The sequence below is a fragment of the Heloderma suspectum genome, chromosome 5, assembly GCF_057233095.1.
Source record: "Heloderma suspectum isolate Gila_16-S chromosome 5, 16-S_ref, whole genome shotgun sequence".
NCBI classification, from domain to species: Eukaryota; Metazoa; Chordata; class Lepidosauria; order Squamata; family Helodermatidae; genus Heloderma; species Heloderma suspectum.
Genome location: NC_139462.1, coordinates 76,603,202 through 76,625,991, shown reverse-complemented (window position 1 = coordinate 76,625,991; position 22,790 = coordinate 76,603,202). Strand labels below are relative to the sequence as shown.

Here is a 22,790-nt window from a genome sequence, read left to right as displayed (position 1 = left end):
CAGAGTGTGCAACACTTCAGCTCTGCAGTCCCATGACAACTTATACTTGGAGTTGAGTGTTCCGTCTAGCAGCGGGGAGCAACGCACTACACTATGCTAGCTCTATATGGATTGATTTATGCTATAAAGAGATGACTGGAGAAATGTTTGTTGATACAAAAGCAAACTTCTTTTTCTTAAATTAATCCATAGGCTCAATTATGAATAATGAAATGGGAATACTTATAGTCCAATCTAATGCTCTGTCATTGGTTCCTGGGGTGCACATAATGGGGGGCGGGGGAGAAGAGCTGCACAACTGATGCCTTTAGCACTGGTTCCTGTGCATGGCATCAACCTGCCACCAAAACACCACTGGGTTAAGTATTACATTGTTTTAATGGCAAATGGGATTCAGCAACAGTAGATAAAGCAAATATGTAGGATTGGCCTGCCCTGGTTCTGATCCTAACTATTAGGTTCTGACTGACTATTAGGAGCAGAAAAAAGGAGGCAATGCCTCAAAGTGATGCTCAAAATGGTAAAATGTATGGGATAACACAATAAATGCCCAAAGCATTTCAATATATTCCATTCTTCAAGGGCAAAACAATTTCTATTCCATTTGTGGTAATTAATTCAAAATATCTTTGAGACTTTCTCCTTTTTTGGCTTGTGCTAGCAGGACCCCTTGAAAGTCACATCCATGTTTACCATTACAGTGAACATAAAGCATTCATTTAGTGCTACTGTACTACAGCCAAAAATGCTACTGATTGATGTATTGTTTGTTACAAACACTGGAAAATGTTTTTATGTGAAGATTATATTTAAGATTAGGTAAAGACTCCCATTTTATCTGCTGTTTTCACTGGACTCTATGCTGAAAAGTAGAGATGTCAGGGGAAAAGGACATAACACAACATTAACTGTCTAGGTAATACAAATACACACGCGCACACACACAGTGACCATAGTGAGCCGTGGTGCACGCCAGCCAGCATTTTCCATATTTAACCCCTGACTGGGGGTTGTGTGAACCGAGCCAGCAGGGGTTATGCGAGATTTGTTTAACAACACAACCCTGGTTGGGAGTTAAATATACAAAATGCCTGCCAGCATGCATCATGGCTCACCGTGGTTTAAACAATCCATGGTGGGCTGTTTGTTCATGCGAACCGGCCCAGTGTATTCTTGCATGTGTTGAAACTAAATGCGGTGATATCAATGGCCAGTTTTCAGAAGCTGATGAAATAAGTCTGATTGCATAGCAAGGCTTATATATTCCAAATAACAAATGTTACATGAGCATTGTATGTAGGTATTATACGTATAAGCAGCATAGATATTACAGACTATAGGAGTGGGGGACATTATTCTACACAACAAATATTACCTATACTATCTTACCCAGCATGGGACAAAATGTACTCACTATGATCACCGTAATTACTGTGAGATCATACAGGAACATATGTATGCTCTCATTTAGACCATTGGGATACATTTCCAATGGTATAAACAAAAAGTGGTATAAACAAACTGAAATGTACTCTCAATGTTTACAATCAGTTACACCAATCAATTTATATAACACATCCAAGCATTGCTGTTACCCTGAGCAAAGTCTGGCAGCTCGTTACCAAGCCACTTTGAGATGCAAAAGTACATGAGAAGAAGCCAAAAATATTTGGGAGGGCTGGTATTTACTTATAAGAGCACCAATGCCAATCTCCAAATAATCATTCAACCAACTTGAAAATCTTAAAGAGAAGATCTGCCTGATGTTTTTATTACATCTAGAAAGAATTAAACAAAAGTGGTCTCCAGCAGTATCCACTGAAAAACAATATGATTTTGGTCAGACTCCTAACTTACGTTAAAACACTGTCAAGAGAATCTTCAAGTTTAATGTATCAAAAGCTCAGAGCTAGTATGGGAATCAATGATCTGAACTCAAAGAGATTCTCAAATTTAAAAAAATCTAAAAGTTCTGCCAAATCAGGGATACATTTCCAATGGTCTAAAAATAAGATTACCTTCTACCTCTATGCATATAAGCTCTCCCTTTTAGTTATAAATGATTGACACAAGATATTAACAGATGTAAGTAAATTAATGATACAATGTCATCTTTAATTTTAACTGCTGATAAAATCTCCCGTCATCATATGTTTTATAAGAAATCCATTTCTAGCCTGATCCCCTGCCACTTCCTGCATCTCTCCAAATTACTTTTTGTATCCTTTGGAAATGTGTTTCTGTTTATGTTGTTATTAATAATTTGTTATAGAAACAAACATTTTGGATGGATTCACAAATTACTCATCTTGGCCTGGGTAAGGAACCTACTAGCTTGTGGCTTTTTAGGTATTCTGGCCAAGTCTCTCAGGATCCCTAGAAGCGGCTGTTACACTTAGTCTTCTCCAACTGGCCTTCTCTGCCCTGAGCATGACCCTTCCTGGGAGGAAACCATAAAAGCGCTCTCAGCTAGTATTTATTTATTGCACTTATATCCCGCCTTTTTTCCTCTTGCAAGGAACCCAATGCGGCTTACATTATCCTCCTCTCCATTTTATCCTAACAACAACCCTGTGAGGTTGGGCTGAGAGTCTGTGACTGGCCCAAAGTCACCCAGTGAGCTTCCATGGCCGAGTGGGGACTAGAACCCAGATCTCCATCCAACACTATACCACTACACCACACTGGCCCTCCATGAAGCTGAGCAGGCCCTCCCTAACCATGATCATCTACCCCTTTGAGATTCAGAGCTTTCTCAGAATGTTCTACCACACCTGAATCAATCAGCACAAGCACAGAATGATAATTAGTTCAGGAAGCAACTGTAAACAATATTTTTGTATGCCACTATATTAAGACTCCTTTGTGCAAAATTGTATTTAAGTAGTGCCTTAGTTCCAGGGGGGCTTCTCCATGACTATGTAAGGAGAAGAGAACGCTGGATTACCCAGATTTTTTAAGGGATCGGCTTTGGTGTGCTTGTGTCTGCGCAGGGATCCACAAGTGAATGGACCACACCAGTATAAGTCACTACACTAAAGATAATTCGGGGGTGTTGGTGGAGTGAACATTATCTGACTGGTAGGGGCTGCTCAAACAATAAGAGAGGCTTCCCTCCCAGGCTCCCCCCCCCCTCGGGGAGGTTTCCTCCAGTGTCTTGGCAAAAATCATTCTCCTTCTCCCTGCCCCCGCATCAAGTATATCCTTAAATAAACAACCATTATAGGAACACAGTGTTTTCGCTGCCCTGTTGCGATCAATCGAAGCTTTAAAGCATTGATGTTAAGGCTCTCTAAATGCGTTATTTCGATTCATGGTAATCTCAGTAACTTCGGGAGTGTGCATTTCGGGAACAAGCCTCATTGGCCACAATGGGAGTTACTTCCGAGTAGACACACAGATGTTTGTGCTGGGAAAGACATGGAGGGGAAACCGGCCCCCTTTCTAACCTGATGCTGCACACAAACGAAGGTGTGAATTAGTTACTTCTGAAGGGAATAAACCAAACAATGGAGAATCGCAGCTTCAGGAAAGCGCTTTACAGCCTTTAGGGAAGTAGTGCTTTAAAATGTGCTATTTCAATTGAGAGGGATCTCTGTAAATGCTGGTGCGCGCATTCAGGGGACAAGCCTCATCGACCACAATGAGAGTTACTTCTGAGTAGACACTAAATGGTTTGTGCTGGGAAACATAAGGTCAAGAAACACCTCTGGACCGTGGTCAAGGTGAAAAGCACACCCCTGGGCAGGGCTAGCATACCCAACGTAAACACAGGGGTTGGGGCACACAATAATTATACCAGGAAGAACCCGACTTAAGGAAAAGAACCAGATTTTAAGCAGTCTCAGGAAATCTATTTTTTCCATGATAAGCTCTGGGGTGGCTGCTGGATGACCATGACATCATGTGTCCCTAATGACCTCCACACGCAGCCAGCTCGGAGTAAATTTCTGGTGGAGACATCCCCCTGGAGATTGGCAGCTTCTTACTGTAACACAAGTGTTGAACATTGTGGCACTCCCCTGATTAAGACATCAGTCTTGTCCAAAGTGCAGATAATAAATGGAACCTGATGTAAAACTACTGCATGGCTCACTGTTTCATCTGCCTTGGATCCAGAGTCCCAATTAATTCCTTACCTGTTGATGTGGGGTGTTTGGGTCCCAACGTCTACAAGTCTAGCTTGCAACACAACTTGCAGAAAAAGTTGTAGAAATGCAGATTTCCAGTTACTATTACCCTGGCTTGCTAGATTAGTTGTGATCCTTCCTGGGAGTAATTAATAGTTTGTTTTCACAGTTAAGTGTGTTTATTGAGCCACTATACTGATGTCTAGCAGCTACATATATGAAAACACACACAACTTTTCCTATCTGCGTATTTCTGTCTCCCAACCAAGTCCCTTCACTGTAAGGAATGTGAAGCTCTGGCATAAAAAGAAAAAAGTTGACTGGCTCTTTACTTGACACTTATGTCATACCGTTACTGATCCTTTTGCCTTAGGAGGCAGGTCCCTTGGGAAGCAGCATCTCTTGAGCTCAACCCTCATGAAACTATTTTTGTTGTCGTTCCGGCTGGAAAAGATACCACAAGGATTTCATGGGCCCTTTGCCTAATGGAGGATTGCAGAAGCAATACCAGACTGTAGAATTGAACTACTACAGCAAATCTGATAATCAACAACAAGTGAACATATCCTGCCCTAGTAGGATCATAGCCTATTAGAAGAAATAGCTTATGTAGAAGCCTGTCTTATTGCCTAAGGGCTTTGTGCTTTTTCTCTCTGCAGCCAATAATCTCATTCTTTGTAAACATAAATGTTGTGTCCTGAGATTGTTAGCTGGCCTACTCCTGCATAACCACAAATGACAAAGTGAAATATAGTAACTGATGTGCAATGAGGAGAAGTAGTAGGCTTCAACGAGGAAGTTATAAGGACTGGCATCTCCCAGCTCTGGCTCATTTGCATGCTAATTGAGGTAGAACTTTAAATCACTAGCATTTACAATGAGCATTAAAAACATGCCCGAGTGGTGTGTCAAATAAAATATGTTTGCCAAAAATCATATAGGTCAGTTTTAAAGCAATCAAGTAACCCCCACCTTCGGAACATATTATCAGGAACGTGATGTCAATCCAGTCTTCTTTGTTACAAGTAACCAGCACATGATCTCATCCTGCAGGTTACGCTGACATCCAAATGGCTCTGGTAATGCTGGAGATATGCAACAGAAACACCTTACTGAACTCTATTAACAATCCAGTTTTTGCGTTGTTGTTTCTTAGCATGACCCCAAGCAGTTTCCATGAAGAAATAATTCTTTCTAATTTTGTTTTGTTATTGGGCTTCAGAAGGAGTATTTGATTAGATTTTAAAGTAACTGTAGAACATCAGTAGGATAGGATATAATAGATTCTGACATAGACTACCATGCAAGAGAGAAACAGAACAAAGGAAGCAAGAGGAACCTGAGAGCATGCATTCAGTACAATATTTGTATTTAATAATTGAAGAAAGGTATTGTTAAAAGGCACACTTGTTCAAGGCATACTTGTTCATTAATACTAATATTTGTTATTATTAAATCAAGCAGTTTTCATTATAGTATTGTTACACGATTTAAGAAACTTACAGGGTTAGATTTTCAGTTTTTCCTGAAAGTTGTTTATTCCACATTAAAGAAACAGAATATGACATTTAAAGAAGGAGACATGGATTCAATAGATCTATTTACAGAAGAACAGGAAAGAAAATTGTACCCCAAGGCACTGTTACTCAACTGGTGAACAGCCCATACATAACTGAACTTAACTGTATGATACTGGGAAGTAGCTACTGTGAACAGTGGGGGAGGGGGAGATACTGGCTAACTGAGATTTCTGGAAGAGAGGCAGATGTTCAGCAAGCCAGACAGAGAGGCTTAAATTTGGCTCATGCTGCATGTTGCATAGCAGGGTCATATGGACATACCCGTTCAGATGGAGTCATGTCTTCAGGGGACATGGTGCAAGGAACCCTGGCATTGCTAGCGGCCACAAAAAGCTAAGGACAGGCATCCATATGCTTAGGCATCTCAATGCAAGACAGACAACACATTGTCCCCCAAGGACATCGGGACTGATGATTTTTAACTTGTTCATAAATAATCAGGAGTTAGGGGTGAGCCATGAGGTGCACAGGTTTGCTGCCAATACCAAATTATTTAAGGTGGTTAAAACAAAAAAGGATTGTGAAGTGTTCCAAAAGAATATCTCCGAACTGGGGGAACTGGTAGAAAACAGGAGCAAGAAAGTGCTATTGCATTCATGCCCTACTTATGGGCAGATTCCGATTGAGGCATCTGGCTGGCCACTGTGTGAACAGAAGACTGGACTAGATAGGCCTTGGCCTGATCTAGCATGGCCCTTATGTTGTTAGACAAAAGAACAAAACTGAAAGGCCATGCAACTAGTTACAGACCATAATCATTTTCCCCCAAGTTCCTTCAGAAGCCAATATGGAATCTCACTGAATCTGGCTTTTAAACACTTTTTATGATACAGCAGCTCATCTCCAATTTAACAGCAAATCAACTACCAGACATGTAGCCATATTAATATGTAGCAGAAAAAATAACCAAGAGCCTTGTGGTTAGCACTTAAGGTACTACAAGACTATTTTTAATTAGAGAAACCCTTTCATATCGACCAAGAACACTTCCACATGAGAGAATTGTCTCTCTTATAATGGTTATTGACTTAATTGTAGCCATTAGCCCCTGCTGCTTATTATCCATGTACTGACAGCTCATTGATGCCATATTTGAAATATGTTGAGGAATGTGTAAGAGCTAGTACATGACTGTAACCAGCAATAACTGGTAGCTCCAATATGTTTGTGTTTATCATGAGGGCTAGTTAAAATAACTCTCAAGAATCACAAAACCAACATAAACCTGTCTTTACTTTCAAGAACTCTGGGCTTAACAAAGGTAGCAATTTAAATTAAGCAGCACAAAAGGATTTTACATAACTTAGGTCTTAATTTCCAGATACATGTACAATTCTGGTCATACAGTAATTGATCCACATGCATCTGAAGAACATATCTTATCTTCTGTCAGTTGAGGAACTTGCTTTCTCCCCACCCATAAGCACTTTATACTAGTATTAGGGTTTGTGGTTCTCTTCAGTTCTCATGGACACCTGTAAGAGCTGAAATACAAGTAACCTCCTAGACTTTTTCCAAAGACATATATTTAGGGCACTATCCTATGAAAATAGTTGGAAGCCTCCAAACTCGGAGGCTCCAGAGTATCCAATGCAGGGTGGCTGGAGCATACAGACGATCTTCACCTCTGCTCTCCAGCTAGCCTACATTTGTGTTAGGTGGGCGATTTTGCCCATCTAGCAGCGGTGCTTTGGAAGGGGAGGGAAAGAGGCTGGGGTGGCCATAGGAAACATCATATGGCTGATGCCCCAGGCTCCTCCCCTCCCCTGGGAACACCCCCTTTCCTGTCTTTGCGCGCCATTTCCAAGTGTGGAGCTGGAGCCAGAGCCAGAACCATGCTGGCTACAAGGGGGAGGGGAAGCACAGTTTCTGGGCTCTGAAGTCAAAGCCCTGTTTCTGACCTTGGAGCCCAGTCTAGGGGTCATAGCATTGCACCCTTAATTGATACATTCATTTATTTATTTATTTATTTATTTATTTATTTTAAATCATAACTGAAATTATCTGGGCAGTGTATAATACATTAAAAACAAGGTACAAACATTGAAAAAGATAAAAACAGTGGAGAATAAAGCCAATATAAAACTAGCAGCAGAGAATAAAGCATCGTATAGTATTATTAGCTTTCAAGTGCCATTTTGATAAATTTTGTTTCTTTTAATATCCATGTGACAATCACATCTTTAGCAGTGGCTCAACACAAGTATATTTTTGCCAGTTTAAGGTTTAAATTTGATCCTTCATAGGAAATACTGACTAGTTGTTAATAGATATGAAATAACCAGATATTGTTAATGTCATTTATTACTAAAATAACACTTTTCATGACTTGCATCACTGCCAAGCTGTCCATATAGTCAAAGGTCAGTTACCTTAGAGGTTGTGTAAAGTTTTATAAGGGCACTGCTGATATGCCAGAAGAACTGCACTCAGTAGAGAAACAAGGAGCACCTAACAGTAGATGATTCATAAGATGGAATTTCTGCCTTTGGATTTATGTTCTGCTCACTCAAGTCAAACTCCTTCTGTCTCTCATTGCAAAATTAACACACGTCATCATCTGAAAGATAACATTCTTATCGCTTCAAATGTTGGATGCACTGGCTCAGCACAATACACCACAAATACCCTCCACCCCAAAAGACCCATGCATTCTAATCATGCATGTTTACTCAGAAGTAAATCCCATTAGGTTCAATGGGGTTTAATCCCAAGAAAGCATTGCAAGCTTAATTTCAGTGAACATTGGCATACAAATGGCTTAAGCATCAGCATGATTACACACTCAACAGGCCAATTTGACAAATGACAAAAGAACTGTCACAAGTCCAAACAAGCTTCTGAAAACTAGCACAAACAACTACTGTGATTATTTTAGCATACAAGTAACATGGTTGAAGACTTGCTCAAAGACTTATTGTACAAGATGACGGACATTTTAACTTCTGGTACGTCAGCAAGAAACCTTAGAGGAGTGTGTGCAAAGTGGCATATGCTAAGTACTTAAAGCAAACATTGACTGCACAAACTCTTGGCCTAATTATTTCTTTATAGAAATAAAACCTATTGCACAAAGATGAATAACCCACACTTAGCCACAAATGCATAAAAATCTATCTTAAGTAAATCAAGCTCCTATCCATGAGTAACCTAACCTCAAGCTCCCAACTAAACAAATGTTGAAATAAGAAAAGACTGATAACAATCTATTTTTAGTTCAGCTTGCTTAGGGAAGCCCAAATGAAAAGCCCAGTAAATATAAATACAATTTCCAGGCAAACTCAGCCTGACAGTAATTTTAAGAAGCTAATAAACAGAAAGATTCATATATGCAACTGTATTTATTATTTCTGCTGTAGTTAAATTGGTCTCTTTGGTACAAAAAACCGCTCACAGATTTAGGGAGCAATCCTATCTGGATCAATGGTTGCCTCTGAGCCTGGGGGCAACCACCTATCCAGTGCAGAGCAAGAGGTGTGGGGAGGAGGAGATGTCCTCTGCTCTCCCACCGCCCTGCTTTTGTAGCTAAACAGCCAATTTCAGCTGTCTAGCCGCAGGAACTCGGAGCATGGGAAGGGGCAGCCAGATGACACATAGGAACTGTCGTACCGGCGCCCTCGCCCGCCCCCGGGAACACCCCATTTCTCCCGTTCCATGCTGCTCTTCCGAGCACGGGGCTGATCCATGCTGCCTATGGGGCGGCGTGGGAGGAGGTGAAGGTTGGTTCTCTGGGGACTGACCTCAGCGCGTGGGCTCCGAGGTCAGTTCCTAGGAACCGACCAATCCTATGGCTGTCTAGCAGCTGACTAGTGGCCATAGGATTGCACTCTTAAGCTGTATTCAGACAGTAGGTCCATGAACCCTGGTTCTATGATTCACTGCTAAACTGGAAGGAAAAGCAGCAGTACCAAAAAACAGAGATACAAACTTGTCTGCTATTTTGCACAACAATCTACTCATTTAGAGTATGTCACCCACACTGACTCTACAAAATGCTCGTCTGCCATCTGGACTCATGAAGAAAACTATAGTCCCTGGATGGTTTGCATATGTTGGGTGCACTGAATCAGCACAGCCAATACCCCGCAACACCCTGAAAACAGCCGACATCCCAAAAATGCTTGAAAGCACCCACAGTCTCACTGAACTGATAAACACCAGCAGTTTGGCAGCATATAGTTGTACTAACTGTGCGACTCTTTCCTTTAAAAAAAAATCTAATTTCCTCTGAATAATAAAACCAATGCAGCCGTTGTATTTTTAGAGTAAAATGGCTGTTTTAAGTCATGCAGTAAATTCACACTGCACCAAGCTTCCAGGATTCCATGAAGGAGTTAACTCTAAAAGCACATACGGAAACTTCAAAGCTTAGTACAAACAGCATTCCCTTTAAGTTTTATGGAGAGGAAACAGCTTCCTTGATTAATTCTTGTTAGTCTAGCTATGGGCAGCCATTATGACAGAGTAGTTTATTTCATGACTTACACAAAAGAGAAAGGTTGGGTTTTATGTTCTTTTAAAAGAATGCCTGATGCAGAAGATGGAGTCACTAGCTGACGTGATCTGAAGCAGAACTAATCTGCCAATTAAAAAAAAAAGTCTGCTGGGGAGCCAGTATAGCCTGGATTTTTTCGGTTGAAACACTATGGAGGAGCCTAGTAAAACAGCGCAGCAGATAAAAAAAACCAGTTAAGAACTTCTCTTTAAATCTGAAAGCAACCTGCTACACGTACATGCAAAGACATACAAAAAGCTGAATTACAACATGAATTTGCTATACCTCTTTTATGCAACTCTCTCAGTGGTATGCCATCTCCTCCCCCATCGTATGGTAAATAAGGATCAGACGATACTTCCATGAGCGTAATAAACAGAGGGCTATAAGATCAGAACAACTGAACCATTTCTTATAGAACAGCAGCAGGCTGGGAAACTGCCATGTTCGATCAGGATTTGGACTGTGTGCTGGCTTGTTGCAGCAGCTCCGCTCTTCCACAATCGATGATGTCATCAAAGGGAAATTATTGCAGCCTGGTTGCTACTGGCTACAATCTAGGAGTGCTTAAAGGTGGAACAGCAGACTTAATCTATGAAGCCTGCTATGTCTGAAGGTGACTAAGCCTGAAGTAAATCACAGTAAACTGGTTTAAGAGAATATAAACTAAATCAAGCTATAGAAGCCAACGCTAAAGTAAAATATCAGCACTGAAAAGGCAGCCATGTTTGCCCTTGAGCTTGTTCTTTATAGCAATCCAAATGATTAGATTTAATTCCTCTAAAAAAAAGACCGACCTGATTCACAGTGTCATATCTTGAATACATAAATCTTTATGTATGAACTATGATAACAGCACAAATCATAAAATGGCTTACAAAATGGGAACATTTTCTCACACTCAAAGAATGGGGAGAAGGATCTGTCAGACTACAGAGACTTAAGTTTAGTATATCTCAGATATATCATTGTGCTCATATAAGTGACACAAAAATGTGATTAAAGCTGCAACCCCACGCACACTTACAAATAAGCCCAAATTCAGTCTGCGTAATTTACTCCCAAGTAACCATACACAGAATCAGGCTGCCTATTACCTTCCTATATGTACTTCCTTCACATAGGAATGAGCACAGTTGCCATTTGTCTTGTTTACGTCTGATACGTGAATCACCACCAAAGTGCCACAATCCCTACATAAAGCTAACATCTTGAAACACCCTTAATGGCGATTTAATAAGAATGGATTTGACTGCTGCTAAGACCTCTGTCTTCAGAAAGGCTTATCGTCAGAGAGCATTTATTTTCGTGAAAACCAAAAAGTTCAAGGATGATTCTGGATATGAGTGCTTGGATCTCTCTAGAGCCATTTTGTGTGCTGCTATTTTCACAAATACTAACACACACCATCTTGTTAACAGCAACAAACCAAGTATCTGCTTTGCTCTCGACACATGCTTCAGTAAACAAATACCTGTCCTGGCTTCCTGAAACATATGCTACAAATGAAACAGAGTCTTGCCCAGCCACCTACATATTACTATACATAACTTTCCCCTCAATAGTGTTAATATTCTGCAAAAAGCAATATATAAAAGTCAGGCAATTCAGCAGGCACAGCTCATTAACAATCAAAGACAGGAAAGGAGAGAGAGCAAAGAGAAAGGGGAGGGAATTCAAGATGAGATCTTACAGAAGAGGAAATAGAAGGCTGACAAACACAGTCTCACTGCCTAGCCTAATCATTTTGCAAGAGCAAGTGGCTCTGCTGCTGGATTTTGCAAGAGCAAGTGGTAGACATGTACAAAATATATATATCAGAGCAACAGTGCAAATGCAGAAAACTCTCTGGAAAAGACCCTGATGCTGGGAAAGACTGAAGGCAAAAGGAGATGGGGACGGCGGAGGATGAGATGGCTAGATAGCATCACCAATGCAATGAATATGGACTTGAGCACGCTCTGGGAGAGAGCGCAGGACAGGAAGGCCTGGCGTGCTATGGTCCATGGAGTCACGAAGAGTCGGACACGACTTAACGACTGAACAACAACATGTATACAGTGCTCTGTGGGGGGGCGGGTTTCACTCTCAACAACTAGCAATCTAAAACAGGGACTCTCAATTACATACATGCTATAATAGCCATTATTATTTGTACTTCCTGATTTCTCTAATATTAAAGAAGTTATACTGATGACTATTGTAATTAGTAATGAATTCCACATGTTGAAATGGACTATGAAAACATTTACCTTAAGCTGTTGTGTGCTGATTTTACTGAGTGACAATTTCAGCATTAATATAAATGCAGCTTACTTACCAAGTTATTTCAATGCAACCATGTTCAGTCACAATGACATGCAGTCCACATCTAGTACGTTAAGCTTTTCCCTAGCTATACGGGAGCAGTAAAGACCTCCACAACTCTGCTAGCCTAGTGTTCCCTCTTTTCAAGTACTTACTGGTACATAATTCTGAGAGGGAAAGTGTTATAACTGCAGAGACCGCTCAGAAGAATTCCAGACATCATGAGCATGAGAAAGGACTGAAGTGATGGGTCCATAAACTGTTAAGCGTTAGCAGGAAATACTTGTGGCAACACTGTAGGGAGCAGTAAAGTACTTTGTGGTGAAAAGCAAGCTTAAGTAAACACTATTATGAAAAGGTGGCCATAGTCTGGTGCGACATCCTGACAGTTCTTGCTATACAACAGAACAAACAGCAATGTTGCCAGTCCACGGCTCAATATCCAGGACAGCTGAGAACGACCTTCTGCTAATCTATAGTACAGACGAAGTATTAGTGCCCATGGACCTGGCAACACTGTGAGTGGAAACAGGCCTTGTTTCAAGACCTGTTAAACCCAAGAGACCCAATTATGCAAAGGATGGCACAGGCTAAACCACAACCTAGCTCTCAGTAGCACTATCCTTAATGCAATATACTCTCACCAAATGATGTGATTTTAATTTGTTGTAAGCTGCTCCAAGTGGTTTATGTGTGGGATAGAAGGGGGAGGGCTATGTGTGTGTGTATCTCCTATGGGAGTAACAAATAAGAGGAGCAATGGAAGAAAAAAGAACAGAGACAGACCCCACTGAACTTATTTCTCCACATTGATCTTGCATGACTTGGTGCCAATGTGGGATTTCAAACCTTGAAACTTCGGGATTTCAAATACTGAAGTCAGAACTGGAGCAAAGCCTTTTACACAGAGTCAAGCAATGATAACACTAACTATGGATCAGAATTTCTTCATTCTGTTGGAATCACCTTGTATTCTTCTTGTTGTTTCCTTTACCAACAAAGGGAAGTAGACATTTGACAGCAAATTGGATTGCTGGCTTCAGTAGCAGAGTTGGGCCACTGCAGTAGGGCAACAGCCTTCTCGGGGAAAAGAGCTTTCTCTGATGAACTCTCAAGACTGGCATGGACAGTGGACTGGTGCTGACTTCGCAAACTGAACACAGGCAGTCACGCTTACTGCAGAGCCTGTGGTGTTAGGGCCTGTGTGTCACTGATACTTCTGCAGTGGGGCTGGATCAGTGGGATCCATGAAATCAGCCCAAGTCTCTGTGAAGGAGGTTGCTCTGAATTTGGAGAGAAAGCAATTGCCCTACAATGCAAAGAAGCCTTTCAAGGATCTAAAGAATAATTCCTGAGCACAGGACAAGTATTGGAGCTGGGGGAGACACCCAGAATGTAGTCCACCACCCTCTTATAGTTCCCCCACACCACCGCTAAATAAACCATCTGATTTTGCTGCCTATCTGGAACTTCAAAAAAAGGGGATTGTCAAGCAATTAGTAGGTCAGAATAAATTGCTTATGGACTGCACTCAGATTGGTGGGTCACAAGTTGTGCAGGCTTGCACAAGATACGCATTCTGGTTGCAGTGTTTGCAGTGCAATGACCTGGATGCAATATGAAAGGACTGCTCTGCAGAAAGTGCTGATTTTAAGAACTTGGTAAACCTCCGCTTAATAGGAAGTTAAATGTTATGTTTAATCCTTCCTTCTCTTACAATGTGGAAAACTGAAGCAACTGACTCTATTTGGACAGCATTTCATCTGGAAGAATTTCCTTAGTATACAATTGTCTGCTACTACCCTCCATGACAGCACACTCCAATTTACATTGCATAAGAGATATTTCATCTTTCTTGGGCTCCAAGATCACCGCAGACGGTGACTGTAGCCATGAAATTAAAAGACGCTTGCTCCTTGGGAGGAAAGCTATGGCCAACCTAGACAGCATAGTAAGAAGCAGAGACATCACCTTGCCGACAAAGGTCCGTCTAATCAAAGCTATGGTTTTCCCAGTAGTAATGTATGGCTGTGAGAGCTGGACTATAAGGAAGGCTGAGCGCCGAAGAATTGATGCTTTCGAACTGTGGTGCTGGAGAAGACTCTTACGAGTGCCCTGGACTGCAAGGAGGTCAAATCAGTCCATCCTAAAGGAAATCAACCCTGAGTGCTCATTGGAAGGACAGATAATGAAGCTGAAGCTCCAATATTTTGGCCACCTAATGCGAAGAGAAAACTCCCTGGAAAAGACCCTGATGCTGGGAAAGACTGAAGGCCAAAGGAGAAGGGGACGGCAGAGGATGAGATGGCTAGATAGCATCACGGATGCAATGAATATGAACTTGAGCACGCTCCGGGAGAGAGCGCAGGACAGGAAGGCCTGGCGTGCTATGGTCCATGGGGTCACGAAGAGTCGGACACGACTGAACAACAACAACAAGGTTCAAATGTCATGTAAATTTCAATGACTTGTCTTCTACACAAACCATTATATAGTACATAGATGTTTCCTGTATTTTGTCCTATGACATTTATGGTTTTATATGCCTTTATCTTCTCAGCATACCAAGATCTTATTCAAACATTTCCTTACAAGCCCTTAGGAATCTAATTCCAACCCTACCTAAGTTTTATAATCTTAGCAGGCCTGTAAGATTGATATTTGTGGGATTTTTTTTAAATTTTATTACTTTTCTATACCGCCCAATAGCTGAAGCTCTCTTTTTAACGAATCATGAGTTTCTCTTCTGTTGGCTTTGTTAATATGGATCTGTGTTTAATATCTATGTATGATATTACAATAAGGCTGACTTCAGATCAAGTTAACCTTGGTTCAACATAAGCTACTACTAACTTCAAGTCAATGAAAACCAGCTACTTGACAGGAAACCTGTTTTTGAGTTGGAGTCACTAGGTCTTCATATGCCAGTCTTCCGCAATTTAGTGCCCTCCAGATTATTTGGCCACAACTCCCATCATCTCTGACCATTATCCATGATGGCTGGGGACTTGCAGTCCGAAATATCTGGAGGGCACCAGGCTGGGAAAGACTTAGCATATCCTGCCAAAGGTGAACAGGTGTTATATATTCGATGACCTACGGATCAATAGACAGTCATTAAATACTTTTTCACCCATGAAGCAAACCACTCTGCAACCTTAAAAGCTGCCTTGTAATTTGGAGGGCAATAGGAAAGTAAATGGGAACTGATTACTCTTTATTTAATTTATATTCTTTCTCTGCATGAAGTCCTTGGAATAAAGATGGCCAAGCTTTATTTAGAATAGTAACATGTCTGTCAGTTAGATCTTCTATAAGTAGAGAATGTGCTGCTGTGGAATTAATACCACACCGTAGGCCATAAGCCAACAGGCTTTTCCTGACAGGCTCAACGTGAGTTGGCACTGGCTCATTTCACCTTCCCAGCTATAAATCCGTTTTTCCCTAGGTTAACATTTTATATTTATTTATAATGTGGTCACATTTTCTGCCTTCAAAGCAATATGAAAATTAAAAGTATTAACACTGTATTAACGAAGGTGCATATTCACATTCTCAAGACCCTAAACCTGAACAGAGTTGGCCGACTGACTACAAATTCCATATGAAATGTCACTAGATAGCAAAACATTATGCAAAAATGACAGGAAAAAAATATCTTACAACTTTGGCAATGGTATCTTATGTCTTTGGCAATGGCAACCTCAAACATAGTGATGAAATCCTGAACTATGCTTTAACCTCCAGCCATTCTCTCAGACCCCTTCATGGATCACTGCCTTGTTGTGACGAAGGGGCTTGCGTAACTCAGTGAAGCCATAAGCTATGCCGTGCAGGGCCACCCAAGATGGACAGGTCATGGCAGAGAGTTCTGACAAAATGTGGTCCACTGGAGAAGGAAATGGCAACCCACTCCAGTATTCTTGCCAAGAAAACCCCATGGAACGTATCACAAGGCTAAAAGATATGACGCTGGAAGATGAGCCCCTCAGGTCGGAAGGTGTCCAATATGCTACTGGGGAAGAGCAGAGGGTATTTCCAAGTAGCGCCAGAAAGAGTGAAGCGGCTGGGCCAAACCCGAAAGGACACTCAGCTGTGGATGTGTCTGGTGGTGAAAAGAAAATCCGATGCTGTAAAGAACAATATTGTTTAGGAACCTGGAATGTCAGATCAAGGAATCAAGGTAAGCTGGAGGTGGTCAAACATGAGATGGCAAGATTGAACATCGACATCTTGGGAATCAGCGAACTAAAATGGACAGGCATGGGCGAATTTAATTCAGGTGACCATCATATCTACTATTGGGGGCAAGAACCCCTTAGAAGAAATGGAGTAGCACTCATAGTCAACAAAAGGGTGGGAAAAGCAGTACTGGGGTACAATCTTAAAAATGATAGAATGATCTCAGTACGAATCCAAGGCAAACCATTCAACATCACAGTAATTCAAGTCTATGCCCCAACCACTGAGGCCGAAGAAGCTGAGGTTGATCGGTTCTATGAAGACCTACAACACCTTCTAAAACTAACACCAAAAAAAGATGTCCTCTTCATCATAGGGACATCTTGGAATGCTAAAGTAGGAAGTCAAGAAATCACCGGGATAAAAGGCAGGCATGGCCTTGGTGTACAAAATGAAGCAGGACAAAAGCTAATAGAGTTTTGCTAAGAGAACATGCTGATCATAGCAAACACTCTTTTCCAACAGCACAAGAGGCGACTCTACACATGGACGTCACCAGATGGTCAATATCGAAATCAGATTGATTATGTCCTTTGCAGCCAAAGATGGAGAAGCTCCATACAGTCAGTAAAAACAAGACCTGGAGCTGACTGTGGCTCAGATCATGAGCTGCTTCTTGCAAAATTTCGGCTTAAATTGAAGAACGTCGGGAAAACCACTAAACCGTTCAGGTATGACCTAAATCATATCCCTGATGAATATACAGTGGAGGTGCGGAATAGATTTCAGGGATTAGACCTGATAGACAGAGTGCCTGAGGAACTATGGACGGAGGTCCGTAACATTGTTCAGGAGGCAGCAACGAAATCCGTCCCAAAGAAAAAGAAATGCAAGAAAGCAAAGTGGCTGTCTGATGAGGCTTTACAAGTAGCTCACGAAAGAAGGGAAGCGAAAAGCAAGGGAGAAAGGGGAAGATATACCCAACTGAATGCAGAGTTCCAGAGAATAGCAAGGAGAGACAAGAAGGCCTTCTTAAATGAACAATGCAAAGAAATCGAGGAAAACAACAGAATGGGAAAGACTAGAGATCTCTTCAAGAAAACTGGAGATCTCAAGGGAACGTTTTGTGCAAAGACGGGCATGATAAAGGACAAAGAAGGCAGGGACCTAACAGAAGCAGATGAGATTAAGAAGAGGTGGCAAGAATACACAGAAGAACTATACAGGAAAGATCTGAATGTCCCTGACAGCCATGATAGTGCGGTCACTGAACTTGAGCCGGACATCCTAGAGAGTGAAGTCAAGTGGGCCTTAGGAAGCAGTAGTAACAACAAAGCTAGCGGAGATGACAGTATTCCAGCCGAGCTATTTAAAATCCTAAAAGATGATGCTGTTAAAGTGCTGCATTCAATATGCCAACAAATTTGGAACACTCAACAGTGGCCACAAGACTGGAAAAGGTCAGTTTACATTCCAATTCCAAAGAAGGGCAACACCAAAGAGTGTTCAAACTACCGCACCATTGCGCTCATTTCACATGCCAGCAAGGTGATGCTCAAAATCCTACAAGCTAGGCTTCAGCAGTATGCGAACCGAGAACTACCGGAAGTACAAGCTGGGTTTCGAAGAGGCAGAGGAACTAGAGATCAAATCGCCAACATTCGCTGCATCATGGAGAAAGCAAGAGAATTCCAGAAAAACGTCTATTTCTGCTTCATTGACTACGCTAAAGCCTTTGATTGTGTGGATCACAACAAACTGTGACAAATTCTGAAAGAGATGGGAGTACCAGACCACCTTACCTGTCTCCTGAGAAACCTGTACGAGGGTCAAGAAGCAACAGTAAGAACCGGACATGGAACAACCGATTGGTTCAAAATTGGGAAAGGAGTACGACAAGGCTGCATATTGTCACCCTGCTTATTTAACTTATATGCAGAGTACATCATGAGAAATGCCGGGTTGGATGAATCACAGGTCGGAATTAAGATTGCCAGGAGAATTATCAACAACCTCCGATATGCAGACGATACCACCCTAATGGCAGAAAGCGAAGAGGATCTCAAGAGCCTCTTGTTGAGGGTGAAAGAGGAGAGTGCAAAAGCTGGTTTGAAACTCAACATTAAAAAAACGAAGATCATGGCATCTGGCCCCATCACTTCCTGGCATATAGAAGGGGAAGAAATGGAAGCAGTGACAGATTTTACTTTCTTGGGCTCCAAGATCACTGCAGACGGTGACTGTAGCCATGAAATTAAAAGACGCTTGCTCCTTGGGAGGAAAGCTATGGCCAACCTAGACAGCATAGTAAGAAGCAGAGACGTCACCTTGCCGACAAAGGTCCGTCTAATCAAAGCTATGGTTTTCCCAGTAGTAATGTATGGCTGTGAGAGCTGGACTATAAGGAAGGCTGAGCGCCGAAAAATTGATGCTTTCGAACTGTGGTGCTGGAGAAGACTCTTACGAGTGCCCTGGACTGCAAGGAGGTCAAATCAGTCCATCCTAAAGGAAATCAACCCTGAGTGCTCATTGGAAGGACAGATAATGAAGCTGAAGCTCCAATATTTTGGCCACCTAATGCGAAGAGAAAACTCCCTGGAAAAGACCCTGATGCTGGGAAAGACTGAAGGCAAAAGGAGAAGGGGACGGCAGAGGATGAGATGGCTAGATAGCATCACGGATGCAATGAATATGAACTTGAGCACGCTCCGGGAGAGAGCGCAGGACAGGAAGGCCTGGCGTGCTATGGTCCATGGGGTCTCGAAGAGTCGGACACGACTGAACGACTGGACAACAACATTCTCTCAGATTAGCAAGAGCATGCTAACGAATACTTCCAACAGTAAGATATGGTATTCCCGTATGTCAAGACACACTTTTAATTTCAGAGTTGGGAAAAAATAGTAAAAACACAAACAATTCCATTCAAGATAGCAACATTACATGGTTGAACAATATATATACGAATGCTATATTCATTATAAAAATCAGGAGTCAACAAATCTTACTATGAGTGCACTACCCCCTTCAGCAAGCAGCCATGCATACAGATCCTCTCTCCAAATTGTCCACACATTACAGAGAATTCAGAGGAGGAAGGACCTTTGTGCTGGATGGGAGAGACCAACTCTGTATCAAGACTTGTATTTAAACACTCACCTGGTAGCCAAAGGAGACATGGAATTGCATTCAGGCCAGAGGGACAGAACACTGTTCCTCCTCTATGCCCAGCATAGAAACCAAGTGGGCTGTGAGAGCACAAAAGCCCCCTCCATCACCAACAGCACTGAGATGCAGCAGGCTGTTGCAGGAGGGACAGAGATCTCTGGCCCTCTTCTGCCAGCCCACAGCATGGTAGTAAATTGTTTTGCAGGTTAACAACTTTTGTGCATGTATTTACAAGGTTGCATATCCCAGCAAACATTCTGGCATGAACACATGCAAAAAAGGGTGAGATGACAAAATTGGTGTGTCTCACTTTGCAAAGAAGATGTGCCAGAAGGAAGAGTAGCAGCAGCCACACATACACACACACTCAGGCCCAGCATCAAGTCTATTCCATAAAAGAAAGAGAGATGGATCTGGACTACAGCTTCTCCTTCCAAGATGTATGAGGACCCTGGCTCCTTTTACTAATACAGAGGACAGGGATTGACCAGAAGTAAAGCAAAGATCTAAGAAGGCTAGATGAAGCTTTGCTGAAAAATAGCATTTTAAGGAGAGTTTTGATGAACAAGTAACCCAACGAGCTTTGCACAGTGTGTAGAATATGATGTATCAGGAAGACTAGCACATCTCTTTTTTTAAAGTTGATTTTCCATATTAGATCAGAGGCCTGATACGTAATGGCAAATTTCATAATCAAATGCACTACAGCAGGGTAGGCACATTTTGGGGGCTTGCAGGTACATTTGGCAGTTTGAGGAACTGTCATGGACACCACCACAAAAGAGCTGCCACAGAAGGTGTGGCTAGTCGCACAGGAAAATTTGTATGCCCCAAAGACTGAGTACAAGGCCAAGGTGGGGTCTAAACTCCAACTTGTCTGAACCCATTGTTTTCTGCACCAATGGAAACCTATTTCACAGAAAGCAAACTCTTTTTCTATCCTCACTCTCTGGCAGCCAACTTATTTCCACCTATCTCTTTTTTCTCACTCACTCTGGATCACCACCCATAAACTCACACTCCAGCTCACTGCCCATAGACATTTCCATTCTCTCTCTCTCTGTACCACACACATACCACATGCCCTCAGCCACCACCATCCATCCATTCATACACAACTACACCATGTATCCATCCTGCATGCATGCATACATACATATACATATGCCCCTCCCTTCTCCTTGCTGCAAGCACATGAAAAACCACACTTGCTTTTTTCAGGATCCCTCCAAAATCCCCCCTAAACTCTTTCTCCCTCTCTCTTTCTCACACACATGCAGCCCTCATCCATTCAGACATACAAGCACTCAACCCTCCCCAACCTCTTCATGGTTTGTGATTATCTGTAGTCATGTTGCTTGATTTGGGCAAACTATAGTTACCAAAAACCATAGTTTGCTCCCAAACCAGAACTGAAGACCCAGTTCAATCCTACTCTAGAGGCAAACAATGGTTTACAGTAACCACAGGTTGTCCAAATTGGATGTAACACAGCAAACTATTATCAGAACCAGGAAGTGAGAGGGGGAAGTGGAGCACGTGAACCCAAGGCATAGCCCCAAATGCCAGACCATGGTTTGGCTATGACATCTGAACTGAGCCATTAATTTTATATTATATTTATCCCAACAAGTCTGTTTCTGTTCACAACACACAACCAGTTCCAAAGAGGATGTGCTGCAAGGGCGCATCACCTGGACATCCTAAAAGCCCAGTCTCCCAGCATGCACATATGTAAGAGAAATGGATTAAAGATCATAAAACAGTAGTTATACTGACTTACCAATACAAGCATCACCATCTAATAAGTTGTCGTCTTCAGAGGTCTGAAAATCCATGATGACACCTGCTCCATCTAGAAGTTCTTCGTCACTGCTTGCACTAGTTATGCTGTTGTAGCTATTTCGGTAGTAACCTCTATGGAACAGCTGCTCAGACTCCATTTAGCTGCTTTTACAAGCTAAGAAAAAAGAAATTAACTTTTAGAAAGCACTGCCTAAATACATAATACAAATACAGTAAGGGAAAGAATATAACGAGTTTTCAAGTATAAGAAAGATTACTTCATTAGTAGGATAGCTCAGGGGAGGTGCAGCTACCATAGCATTATTCAACAGTTGCAATAGCTGCTCCTACCTATTTCAAGCTGGACTCATAGTTTGGGTTGAATTCTGATCATTTATATGTTTCAAATGCTTTTGAGACCAATCTACAGTCACTACTGTCGAATACTGAGAACTATATAATTTGGTTTTCCATTATGAAAACATTTTTGTAGTTTATGTTACCTCCTATTTTTTAAATGTGGACTTAAGGAGACAACACATTTGGAAAGGATGAAGATATGATGGGGCAGAGCAGGGGGATTACAGGGGGAGTGGTTGAGAAAGCAGACCTGCAGAGAACTTCCTATAAAGAGCAACTATAAGGAGCTCTTTTTGTGTAATGGGCACGGCAGAAATTAAGGGTGGAAGAGGTATGTGGAAGAGTTGGAAGAGTTAGAAGCGTGAAGGGAAAGCAATGGGTTGTATCCAGTGGTGTCATTCTGCTGGCGCGGGGATGAGGAACGCACGTCCCTCCAGTTGTCGTTGAACTGTATCTCCCATCATCCTTCACCACTGGCTATGCTTCCTAGGGCTGATGGGAGATGCAGTCCAACAACATCTGGAAGGCCACGTGTTTCCCACCCGTGATGTGCAAAGCTTGCAGAAACCCAATTTTTACCCACGTGCAAGTGTGAAATCCATAAGGAATCCATTTAATTCCTGTTCCATAAGGTGTTGTACAACCTGTTCCACATGCTACTCCTTGGGTGATTTGACTAAGGGTGCAGTCCTACGGAGATAGTCAGCCTCCGAAGTCAGAGGCTGATGACTACCCAAAGCAGGGCAGCTGGAACAGAGACAATCCTCGCCGCAATGCTCTGGC

At 42.0% G+C, this 22,790-nt stretch overlaps 1 protein-coding gene across 6 annotated transcripts in view; it reads right to left on the bottom strand.

Annotated features, from left to right (window-relative positions):
- Nucleotides 1–22,790, bottom strand: part of CLCN3 (Cl-/H+ antiporter 3) — an 80,030-nt gene that overhangs the window by 42,890 nt on the left and 14,350 nt on the right. For 2 of the 6 annotated variants that reach the window (XM_084856429.1, XM_084856433.1), the window contains exon 2: nucleotides 21,646–21,822. In XM_084856429.1, coding sequence (XP_084712555.1) covers nucleotides 21,646–21,805 — 160 coding nt within the window. In that variant the 5' untranslated portion in view covers nucleotides 21,806–21,822. Of the gene's footprint in view, nucleotides 1–10,490; nucleotides 10,723–21,645; nucleotides 21,823–22,790 lie in introns of those variants that run through there. The other 4 variants (XM_084856434.1, XM_084856430.1, XM_084856432.1 and 1 more) reach the window with 3 other exon arrangements.